The sequence below is a fragment of the Myotis brandtii genome, unplaced genomic scaffold, assembly GCF_000412655.1.
Source record: "Myotis brandtii unplaced genomic scaffold, ASM41265v1 scaffold246, whole genome shotgun sequence".
Classification (NCBI taxonomy): Eukaryota; Metazoa; Chordata; class Mammalia; order Chiroptera; family Vespertilionidae; genus Myotis; species Myotis brandtii.
In genome coordinates this window covers 764,688-777,347 of record NW_005359310.1, presented here as the reverse complement: position 1 = coordinate 777,347, position 12,660 = coordinate 764,688, and the positions used below count along the sequence as shown (strand labels likewise).

The following is a 12,660-nucleotide window of genomic DNA, read 5'->3' as shown; positions in this document are numbered from 1 at the left end:
GACCTCTTCTAGGCTCCCCCCCGCCAGGCCCTCACCACCCTATTGTCTGTGTCCATGGGTGATGCATAAATGCATACAAGTTCTTTGGATGATCTCCTCCCACCCAGCCACCCTCCCCCACCTTCCCTCTGAGATTCCACAGTCTGCTCCATGCTTCTATGTCTCTAGATCTATTTTGTTCATTAGATTCCACATATGAGTGAGATCATGTGATACTTGTCTTTCTCTGACTGGCTTATTTCACTTAGCATAATACTCAGTTAAAACATAGTAAAATTAGGGGCCCAGAGCATGATATTCATGCACGGGTAGGGTCCCTAGCGGCTGCCAGTTGCGGCCAGAACCTCCCTTCCCTGGCTGCCGGCTGCCAGCTGGGTCCTCCCTTCGCTCCGCGCCGCCCCCTGGTGGTCAGCGCACGTCATAGCGAGCGATTGAACTCCCGGTTGGTTGAACTCCTGAGGGTGCACTTTTATATATATACTATATATATAAAAGCCTAATATGCTAAGTGTCTGGTCGTCCCATGACCGGTCGACTGTTCAATCAAAGCGTAATATGCTAATGATATGCTAAGGCCGCACAACTGCTTGCTATGATGTGCACTGACCACCACCGGTAGGTTAGCTTGCTGCTGGGGTCCGGCCTATCGTGACTGGGCGAGATGGGGCTGGACATGCCCTGGAGCCCTCCTGTGGTCCCTCCCCTGTCCCGATCATGCACCGGTGTGGTCCCTCAGCCTGGCCTGCACCCTCTTGCAATCCGGGACCCCTCGGGGGATGTCGGAGAGCCAGTTTTGGCCCAATCCTGCAGGCCACTCCCCTCAGGAGGGTGCCAGATGCAGGGCTCATGGCTGGTGAGCACCGCTACGGTGGCGCTAGCCTCTCCCAATCGGGCCTGATTAGTCATGAGCCCACGGCAGGTGCAGTGGGGCTGGGATGAGCGGGAGCGGCAGGTAGGAGCTGCAGGCGGTGTTGGACTGCGGGTTTTGGCCCGATCCCCGCAGGCCACCCTGAGGGACCCCACCTGTGCAGAATTCATGCACTGGGCCTCTAGTAGATAATATGACCATTCAGTTCACCAGAGAAAACAACGGGGTGGCAAATCAACACCTGGGAAGACACTCGGCATCTTTATTTACTAGGGAATGAGACCAGCTCTGCTTCATTAGAACAGCTAACGTGGAAGAAAAAGCCCTGAGCTTCCAGGTGCTGTTGGCCTCCCTGTCTCCTCAGGCCAGGAGCCGTGGTGGTGCCGGGCTTTTCATGGGGTTGTTGTCAAGGGCCCTGGCCCTCGGGAGGTCTGGTTTGAATTGCAGAGAGTAGACAAGTGGTGCTTCATGATGGTTTATTGAATCTGATGCTAATCTGACAGTTGACAGAACAGAAAAGGCTTCCGCTGTTAGGAAGCCCTCCTCCACGGGGCGTGCTTAACAAGAGAGTGGGGCTGTGGACATGAATCCCAGTTCTCTTCTGTTCTGGGTTTCCTTTCATTGGATCTTTACATTTTGGACTGATTTTTATCTGCTTTAAGCTAATGCTGTGACACAAACTCCTAGTTAGATAGTGGTTGGATTTGTTTTTCATGTTTTATTCATCACATGGTGATCTTCTTCGTGCTGGTTGCAGGTGCTCCATCTCCTAGAGCAGCGGTGCTGGCCAACGGCGACCACGGGACGCAAGGGAATGACACTGCAGGTAAGTGGGTCCCGGATTCCCCAGTCGCAGTGCACACCTGGGTCAGCTCCTTGCCGAGGGTGATAATGGAAGCAGATGGGTCATTCTGTGATAAGGGTATTGTTGTTCTTGTTGGGTGTGTTTAAACCTAGGGCAACGGTTCTCAACCTGTGGGTCGCGACCCCTTTGGCGGTCGAACGACCCTTTCACAGGGGTCGCCTAATACCATCCTGCATATCAGATATTTACATGACGATTCATAACAGTAGCAACATTACAGTTATGAAGTAGCAACGATAATAATTTTATGGTTGGGTCACAACATGAGGAACTGTATTTAAAGGGCCAGAAGGTTGAGAACCACTGACCTAGGGCATTTGCCCCCTAACATCTCCAGCAGTGGAAAGGGAAGAGTGAATTTCCTTTGATATTCTTTGAATATTTGGTGTAGTTGTACCAAACAAGAACTGATGGACCTTAAAAATATGCTGTTAGAGGCAGAATAGTCATCATGGAGATGAGGCCTCTGGTCCTGCCAGCTCTGCAGGCAGGTCTCTCCCCTGAACACCCTGCACTCAGAGTGCTCCCGTGGCTCCGCATAGGGAACCTGTGAGCTGAGGATTAAAGTTCTTTTCTTCTCTCTTTTGCCCTCAGTCTGTTTTTTCTTTATTTTCCTCTTAACTGTTCATTTGGAAATCTGTCTCTGACTCTAACTCCTAGCCTGTGACCAGGGCTTTGATACTCTGTCAGCTAGCACCGAGTGCCTGTGGCTCCACCTAGCACCAGCACCGCCCCTGCCCCCGTGTATCTGCAGAGAGCGAAGTTCTCCAAGCAGCGGCCACGCCGCAGGGGTGCCATGTCAGTGTTCCCGGGGGAGCTGGTAGGAAGTGGTGTGGATGGGGGTGCTGACCGCACTTCGCTTGCAGTTGTGATCAGGCTGGCACTGTTGGCCCAGACAGTCTTCTCTGTCACCGACAGTGTGTGCCCTCGCGACGGGGCGGACGTTGGGTTCGCATGTCCGTGTGGGCAGACACGAGCGTGGCCTGGCCTGGTTCTCCTCTTGGACGCAGACCTCAGCCTCGAGAGCCTTCCCTTCCGGCGCTGCCGGGCTCTCAGTGCTGGAGCTCCCAGGCGCCTTTGCCGGCACCGCAGCTCCTCCAGGACGTAGTCGTTCCTCTGTGGCCTTTCGAACTGTGGCCTCTGTCTCTGTTCCTCAGACTTACCGATGCCTCGGTGCTGTTTGTTGTGACTGTTAGTTTTATCCAGTGACTTAGCATCCTTATTAGCAACTCATGAATTAGAGCTCTTCACCTGAAAAGCAAGAAGCAACCCGGAGTGCCACCGTAGTTTTGTGAAATGAAATTTTTGTATTTCTTTGATAATCGTCGTTATACGTGGTTCTGGCAGTTTCTGTGCCGACTTTGAAAACAAAGTCATCTGTATCATTTGGTTTTAAGAAAACATTTGTGATTAAAGAAGAAGCTTGAACATGAACTTTAAACATGAGTAAATGTAACTTCCCTTAACCAGGAGACAGTGAGGGGATTGATTGGCTTAGCTGGTGAAGGGCGGATGCCACTGCATCCAGGAAGGGAGCAGCTGTCGCAGCTGGAGGAGGTTTCTTCTCCAGCAGCAGGTCAGGTCTGATCGCACTTGATGTGCAATCGCTTCCCACGGCCAAATCTCACTAGGGCAGGAAACAAGGACGGGAAAACCACACAGCCTAGGCCTTACCGTCCCAAGACTTTTCCTCCCCCGGTTGCAAACCAGAACCCGCTGGCTGTGCGCTCCCAGGGGGATGAGGAGAGCAGGTCCTCCTTCCCCGGGGCGGACAGCTCGCACACTGAAGGGGTTTGCCTCTGAACCGGACACGGGACTGCATGAGAGCAGGTGCTTTACTGAAAATCCGGTGTTTCGTTGGGGTGGGAAGGAGTGGGGGAAGGAAGGTGCATGTTTCTGGAGCATGTGTGACTCATTCTAGTTTGGCCATCACTCACGGGAGCCACTTCGAAAATTCCCATTTCTGTTTCCTTCAGAATGTGACCTCCCGGCCTCAGAGCAGCGCAGCCCCCCTGGTAGCATAGGATGGGTTATGCGCCTCTTGCTGTGTTGAACTTGCTGTTGACTAATGACCTGTGCTTTTCTGCCCCTTCCTCCCCTTCCTCCTCCTCCCTCCTCTCTGTTTCTCCTCCTAGAAGCCTAGTGTCTCTCAGCACGGGGGCTGCGGACCACCCGACCAGTGGCCTTTCCTAAGCACCGCACACTCCTAACCTTCAGCATTCGCAGAGCTTTGCTTCCCCTCCCTGGACGTGTAGAGAAGAAGCTGAGGGTGGTTCTTCGGGGCCTCTTTCTGCTGATGCTGAGCAGCCACCTGCTTCCTCTTGTCCTCTGAGGGCTCGCTGGAGCCCCCTCCCCCTGTGAACACCAAGTACAAATGGAGTCTCATTTTGGTCTCTTTATTTATAAGGGTCACCTAATGTTTCTCATTTCTTGTTCTCTTTTTCAATTCATTTTATCATTTAATTCGCTCTCACATTTTTCTTTTCTTTAAACATTTTTAGTTGGCGTTTTCATTGGGTTTTCAGATCTCCCACCCAAATCAGGATATGGTAACACAGAGGAGAACGTGAGCTTTCGAAAGGGCTTGAGTCCACCTGATTTTATAAGGGTCACCTAATGTTTCTCATTTCTTGTTCTCTTTTTCAATTCATTTTATCATTTAATTCGCTCTCACATTTTTCTTTTCTTTAAACATTTTTAGTTGGCGTTTTCATTGGGTTTTCAGATCTCCCACCCAAATCAGGATATGGTAACACAGAGGAGAACGTGAGCTTTCGAAAGGGCTTGGGTCCACCGGACGGCAGGGACCCTCCCTCTCCTCCCCTTGCTCTCTCCCTCCGTGAGCTGACTTAGGGAAGGGGATTCGCTTAGGCACCCGCGTTTCTCTCTCCCTTTCTGAGAGCTGAGTGAGGCTGCTATTTAATGTAGAGGTTTCTAACTTGGAGGAGCTCTGATGAAACTTTGAAAAGTATTTCCTCAAATTAAATCGTCCTTTGTTAGTTGCAAGTTGGGCCAAAATTGTTTCTATTTGAAATGATCTATTTGTCTAGGTTTAGATTCTCCTGAAAATTTAACAATCTTATTATTGTGTGTGGAATTTTATAAGCAAAATTACCTTCTTCACATGATCATGAGCTGTGAGAAGTTAAAGAAATGGAACCCAGTATTGTTAGAATACTAGGCTGTTGATACAGGTAGAAAATGACTTCTCCTGGAACAACACAAGGTGAAACTAAATGGGAGCACAGTGAAGGCCAGCAGTGTCTCAGGTCCCTCAGGAAGGGATTGTCTGCTTGGACTCAGTCTCCGTTCAGGATTAGCGTCCTTTGCACTCGGCAGGTGCCAGGCCTTGGGGTCAGGTGAAGCCCCGGATGTCAGGTCCTTCACACGTTCTGAGGATTGTCTAATGGGACTTTATTTCCGTTTCTCATTTTTCCAGACTAATAGCTAAAAATTCTGGAAGCATTTGGGATAAGTACTATGGAACCTTTCAAATGACAAGCTGTGATTGGATCTTTAGAAATAGAATATAAAACATGGGCCATGTTTTGACATCTTAGAGGAATTCTGGTTTAAGATCTGGAATGCGAAATACTTTTAAGATTATTTTTTTGTTAATCCTTACCCGATGATATTTTTTCCATTGTTTTAGATCTGGAATGCGAAATACTTTTAAGATTATTTTTTTTTGTTAATCCTTACCTGATGATATTTTTTCCATTGTTTTCTAGAGAGAGTGAGAGGGAGGGAGGAGGGAGAGAGAAATAGAGAGAAATGTTCATGTGAGATAGATACTTCTATTGGTTGTATCCCGTGCGCACCCTTAACTGGGGCTGGCGAAGTATGTGTCCTTGACCAGGAATCGAACCCGCGACCCTTTGGTCTGCAGGCGGATGCTCTAACCACTGAGAAACCCGGCTAGGGCACTTTTTAAATTTTTTTTATCCTCTTACAGACCGTGCATGTTTTTATAATCACTAAGCTACTGATTATTTCAGATTAAAATAAATGTTACTGTGTTCTGAGGAAGAGTTTGAGATGTGCATAGTTTAGATCTTCTTATACAGAACTGCCTTTGGGGTGGTAAAATCAGAATATTATGCAAGTTTACACTGAGTCCCTACAGTGACTCCTGGGTAGTTTCTCTGCCAAGAGTTCCTTCCATGGGTTCTGGTGAGAAGACACATAAGGGAAGCACGTTTAAAGGGAAGAGCTTATTTTTACTTCTAAGGATTTGATCACACATGGAAGCTGTGACCATGGGAACCACACCATGAAATAAAACACAGCTCTTTCCCTTTGATGTGTGGCATTTGTTTCCTGGTGGAGATTTTTGGTTAGAGAACTTTTTACAACTGGTAGTGCTAACTTTTTAAAAGTATGTTTGGCATCTATCACTTCTAACCAGTCCCTGCAGTTGATGTGAATGACAGGCGGGTGGAGAAGCCTGGTGAGCCCTGCTGTGGCAGTGGTCAGGGCGCACACACTCCATTGTTGCCCTTATTCTACTTTTATTTCCATCTTGTTATGTGTTTGTTTTGTTTGAAGTTTATTTTTATCTAAGAATGTTTTTTTAATTTATGAAATTGAAAATTTCTACTAACAGCCTGCTAAAATTTATATATTGTTAGCTCACTCTCTTGCACTTGGATGTTTCATTTTGAAAGAAAAAAATTTTGTTTTACATACAGCTTTATATGAAGTAGCCAGTCCTGCCGTGAAATGCTGTGTTGCCATGATGGTTATACCTGAGTGGCCCAATATTTCACTGCGGAGATGACCAGGCTGGTTAGGATTGCTCTGTTGAAATGTGTTGTTTCTTATATGTAATCAAACTCAATCTCCCCTTCTCTTCTCTTCTCTTCTCTTCTCTTCTCTTCTCTTCTCTTCTCTTCTCTTCTCTTCACTTCTCTTCTCTTCTCTCTCTTCCCCAATATTGAAGATGTAGACCTTTGTTTTTAAAGATTTTTATACCTATGTTTCTGCGCCTAAGTTTATATTTCTTGTGATTTTAGACTTCAGCAGTTTGTACATTGGAACGTTTAATGTAATTGTGCTAATTAAATTACACTAATAAACATCTTACATTAACATCTTACAGACTGGATTTTGGTTGGGGTCTAATTATTGAAGTGTAATGTGAGTAAGACGTGAGTTTGGTAAATAAAGATGCTTGAGGCACGAGTTCTCAGTCTAACAAAGCTACTAACCCCACCCCTCACAATCCCATGCTGCACGGCTTTCTCGTCGCTCACGTTGCCTTTTTTGATTCTCAGAGTAACTCTTCTTTCCAGAATCTGTGAGAGTTAAGTTCAGTGACTACTTGCTATTCTCTGGCCTCTGGTGGAAAACAGTTGGCAGAATAGCAACATGCAGTTATTCTAAAAGACAGTTTCATAGCTTATCAATGATGGTTAGATATTTTCTTTCTTAAAAAATATATTTTTATTGATTTCGGAGAGTTAGGGAAAGGGAGAGATAGAAGCATCAATGATGAGAGAGAATCATCAATTGGCTGGCTCCTGCACGCCCCCCACTGGGGATCAAGCCTGCAACCTGGGCATTGAACCATGACACACTCAAACAGTGAGCTATACTGGCCAGGCTATTGTTAGATATTTTCTAATACTACATCTATCTTTGGTGTAGTCCAATTAAAATTCATGTTCACAGTCTTCCTGAATTACTAAATAAACTTTTGCGTTCAATAGCATTTTAATTTTGTAACATTATTTATGTATATAAAAGGCTAATATGCTAAGTGTCCGACTGTGCGACCAGTTGCTATGATGTGCACTGACCACCAGGGGGCAGACGCTCAACGCAGGAGCTGCCGTGATGCGCCCTGGCCATTTACAGAAAAAACAGCACCGTGGACCTGTCACCTACAAAGCAACACTCGGCTTCCCCCAAGTGGATCACAGGCCCCGCCACCACCCCAGAGCGACACCCCACCAAATCGCAGATGACGCTGCCGAGACCCACGGTGCAAAATGTGGCGCACAGCCCAGCCCAGCCTGGAAACGGGCAAGGGTCATGGCATCATGTAGCAACGCCCGGCTTCCTCTCCCTAGCGACTAGCCTCCTTGGAATTTCTTCATTCCGGGAACACGACTTGCTTCATAGCCAGGTGCAAACACTTTACACTTTAACCAGATGTCTGTGAAGCGTTTTCCCGTGCCTCATCTCATTTGATCCTCACAGAAGTCCTGGAGTAGGTGTATAGGAGACTCGGTAGAATCCTATTTTCTTTTCACTAGCTGAAAAATGGAGATTTAGAAAGCTTAGAAACTTGACCCGGCTGAAAAGAAGTAAGAAATGGTGGACCTTGAAATGACTTCAGGTTTTCTCACTGCGCAGAATATAGTCAAACACTGCTGCAGTTAAATATTTCACCCTTTGTTCTCCCTGCGTGATCTACAACAATAACCTGCTTTGTGTTGATATTTACTTCTGTGTTGCTGATAATTACCTGAAAGAGAAGTTGGGGTGCTTCACTGGGCTGGAAAAAGTTTAGCTACATCAGAAAGCAGGTCTAATTAAGCGAGTTTATATATATAAAGCTCTCGCTGGTGCCAGTCGCATGCATGTGTTTCCATCTGTCATTTTCGATTGTGAATTTGGTTGACATTTCTACTATAGAGAAAAGGCGGATAGCGACATTAAAATATTTCTTCTAATTAATTTCCTTTCAATGAGCACGGATTCGTGCACTGGGCCACTAATTATCTGATAATCTAGTATCCTGGATCTGGGAGGGATTCTGTGGAATGCCCGATTCCCTAGTCATTCTGCATTAGTGTTTCTTTATAGCAGTAGATAGATTTTCAAGTGCCATGTGTTGACTGAATTAAGACATTGAAAAGATTCCATGCCTGCAGTAATTTGGATGATAGAAGTTTTTTAGTTGATAGACATTTCTTTTTATTAAGACTGCTCAATTTAATATTCTGTTTCCTTTTATTAAGAGCTTAATAATCTATGCTTATGTTTAAAGTACAAGAATTCACAATCCTCACTGATTTTCTTAAAAGATGGAGACAACTCTTGCATCTTATTAGTACATTTATTTTGCTGAAAGTGAGATGAAATCTGGCCACAGTTGGATAATATGGTGGAGCTGGGAGGTGAGACAGGGTTTGGGCTGGTGGGACACAGCATTATTTTAATTTCTGAGGCATGTATAAATCTGGGTTATTCTCAATTGTATATTGGTGCTGCTTCCATTACAATGAAGGCTTACCAACACTTAATCACAAGTCATTTGTGGAATAAACGTCTGTGCTGCCATGGGGGCAGATTACTGTGATTTGCACTGTTTGGGGCCAGCTGTGCAGACACTGAGTGCTCACAAACGGCAGGGTTACTGGTGTTTCCATTGTGATCAGAGCAGGTGGCTTATTATGATGACTGTTCTGGGTATGACGGGATATCAGTCCCTCAGGTCAGATCAGCAGTGAAACTAAAATTGCTTTGTTAGAATGTCCTGAAACAGAAGATATTCTAGGTGTTTCAAACTGTCTTTTGTATCATAAGATACAATGCATTCAAGTTAGCATTAGAATAAATGTAAGGCACCAAAAATGTGAAGTATTAACAGAAAATAAATCTGTAATGTTAGTGTCTGAGCAGCATTTACAACTAACCCATAAATTGGCATCCTATATAATAAAAGGGTAATATGCAAATTGACCCTAATGGCAGAATGACCAGTCACTATGACATGCACTGACCACCAGGGGGCAGACACTCAATGCAGGAGCTGCTCCCTGGTGGTCAGTGCACTTTCATAGCGGGAGCACTGTTCAGCCAGAAGCTGGTTCATGGCTGGCCAGCACAACGATGGTGGCGGGAGCCTCTCCTGCCTCTGTGGCAGCACTAAGGATGTCCAACTAACGGCTTAGGCCCGCCCTACCCCTCCCCCCCGGGGAATGGGCCTAAGCTGTTAGTCGGACATCCCCCGAGGGCTCCTGGGATGCCAGAGGGATGTCTGACTGCCAGCTTAGGCCTGATCCCCCCAGGGAGCAGGCCTAAGCCAGCAGGTGGACATCCCCCGAGGGGTCCTGGACTGCGAGAGGGTGCAGGCTGGGCTGAGGGACCCCTTTCCCCCTGAGTGCACGAATTTTCAGTATGTCCATTTTTCATTTGAAGAAGTTGAAGTTAGGTTAATAATGGAGCTCAAAGTTGGACCTAGTCTAATAAGCCTTTGTGCCTTTTCTACCACATCATGTCATATCACAGAGGATCTTCTTCCTATCCCCTTATAGGCCATTTTATTTCTGTAAGGTTGGTGTTGATGCCTCCTTTTTTATTTCTGAATATAGTAATTTAAGTCATTTCTTTTTCTTAGTCAGTCTAGATGCACTTTGTCAGTTTTGTTGATCTTTTCAAAGAACCAGCTTATAGTTTTGTTGCGTTTTCTCTTTTCATCTGCATTGCTTCCTTCCCCCTGCTTGCTTTAGGGTTACGCTTGCTCTTCCTTTTCTGGTTTCTTGAGGTAGAAGGTTATGTGTTTGATTTGTGATTTCCCCCCACTTTTGATGTAGGCGTTTACAGCTATACATTTCCCTCTAAGCACTGCGTTAGCTGCATCTTGTAAGTTTTGGTGTGTTATGTTTTCATTTTCATTCATCTCAAAATATTTTCTAAATTTCCTTGTGACTTCTTTGCCTATTGGTAGTTTAAGAGTCTGCTGTCAATTTCCACATATTTGTGAATTTTCCAAACTACTTTCTGTTGTCATTTTCTAATGTTATTTCATTATGGTTGGAGAACAAATTTTGTACGATTTATATCCTTTTAAAGGATTGTTTGAGGGCCTAACATATGGTCTGTCCTGGAGAATGTTCCATGTATACTTGAGAAAAATGTATATTCTGCTGTTGGGTGGAGTTTTCTTTAAAATGTCTGTTATGGTGTTATTCACGTCTTCTTTTCCTTGCTGATCTCTGTCTAGTTGTTCTCTTTATTATTGAAAGTGGGGTATTGAAGCCTCCGACAATCATTGTTGAATTATCTGTTTCTCAGTTAAGTTTTTTCTTTTTATAATCCTCACCAGACGATATCTTTGTTTTTTAATCGATTTTAATCTATTTGTAACTCCATAAGTAACATATGAATACAGTATATATAGAGAGAGACATTGATGTGAGAAACACTGATCTGTTGCCTCCCGTACATGCCCCAATGGAGGACTGAACCAGGAACCTAGGTAATGTGCCCTGATCAGGAATCGAACCCGCAACCTTTTGGTGTATGGATGACACTCCAACCAACTCCAGCCACCCCACCAGGGGCATCAGTTTAGTTAATTTTTGCTTCATATATTTTAGGGCTTTCATTCTAATGTTTTAAAGGAGAAATTTGAATAATATAATTAACTTTTATGTGCTTTTTATATTCAAGGATTAATTCCTTGTGAAAAGTTCTGGGGTGTGGATTAGAGGATGTTTACAAAGGATTACTGCAACTGTGAGCTTCCAGGAGCTTTCAAAATGGAGTGCAATGTCCGTTATGGGGAGGGAGATTTAAGGTGCTTTTTCAAAAGATGATTTTCTTTTTTCCTCAAAATCCCAACCACCATTTTTTTAGAAATAGGAAAATCTACCCTAAAATTCATATGGAATTTCAAAAGAATCTTGAAAAAGAATAAAGTTAGAGGTTCCACACTTTCCGACTTTGACACTTACCATATCGTTACAGTAATCAGCGTGAGCCTGCCATAAAGACAGATAGACCAAGGAATAGAATAGAGCCAGAAACAAACCCTTGCATATATGTCCAGGTGATATTAGAACAGGCACCAAGACCATTTAATGGGGAAAGAGTATCTTTCCAACAAATGGTGTTAGGAAAACTGGATATCCAATTGGACCCTTACTTTACACCTTGTACAAGTATTGACTTAAAATGGATCAAAGACCTAAAAATCAGAGCTAAAACTGTGAAACTCTTAGAAGAATACAGAGCATAAGCTTGATGACATTGGATCTGGCTATGATTTCTTGGATATGACACCAAAAGCACAGACAATGAAAATAAAAAAGATAAACTGTACTACATGAAAACAAATCTTTTTTTAAAAAATATATTTTATTGCCCTAGCCGGTTTGGCTCAGTGGATAGAGCGTCTGCCTGCGGACTGAAGGGTCCCGGGTTCGATTCCGGTCAAGGGCATGTACCTTGGTTGCGGGCACATCCCCAGTGGGGAGTGTGCAGGAGGCAGCTGATCGATGTATCTCTCCCATCGATGTTTCTAACTCTCTAACCATCTCCCTTCCTCTCTGTAAAAAAATCATATTGATTTTTTTCAGTCCGCAGGCCGACGCTCTATCCACTGGGCCAAACCGGTCAGGGCAAAACTAAAATCTTTTGTGCATCAAAGGACACTATCAATAGAGCAAGAAGGCAGTTGACGGAGTGGGAAAAAATGTTTACAAAACATATATCTGAAAAGGGATTAATATCCAGAATATATGAAACACTTCTATAACTCAACAGCATCAAAACAAACAACTTGATTAAAAATGAGCGGGGGACTTGAACAGACATTTCTCCAAAGAAGATACACAAACAGCCAAGAAGCACATGAAAAGAAGCTTACCATCACTAATCATTAGGAAAATACAAATAAAAATCCAATGAGATACCACCTTACACCCATTAGGGTGGCTATTACTAAAAAAAAAAAAAAAAACACACCCAGGTGTACCGGTTAATAATGCGGATTTTTTTCAATAGATGGAGTTACACATATGTTGATATATATGTGATTTGATATGTATGCTATTTTGCTGTATTGACAGCAAGCTTCAAAACTTCATATGTCAAATTTGCTGAAGGTGTTAACATCATAGATATTTTTGCACTTAAAAATGTTGAATTTCGTGCCAATAAAAGAGCATTTGTGGGAAGTTTTAATTCATTA

The 12,660-nt window shown here is 44.3% G+C and overlaps 1 protein-coding gene across 1 annotated transcript in view; it reads left to right on the top strand.

Moving 5' to 3' along the window:
* The window catches only part of MAP4 (microtubule-associated protein 4), a 69,614-nt gene that overhangs the window by 4,899 nt on the left and 52,055 nt on the right, over positions 1–12,660 (top strand). Inside the window, exon 2 of the mRNA XM_014540506.1 lies at positions 1,626–1,694. Within this exon, the coding sequence (XP_014395992.1) occupies positions 1,626–1,694 (69 nt within the window). The remainder of the gene's footprint in view (positions 1–1,625; positions 1,695–12,660) is intronic.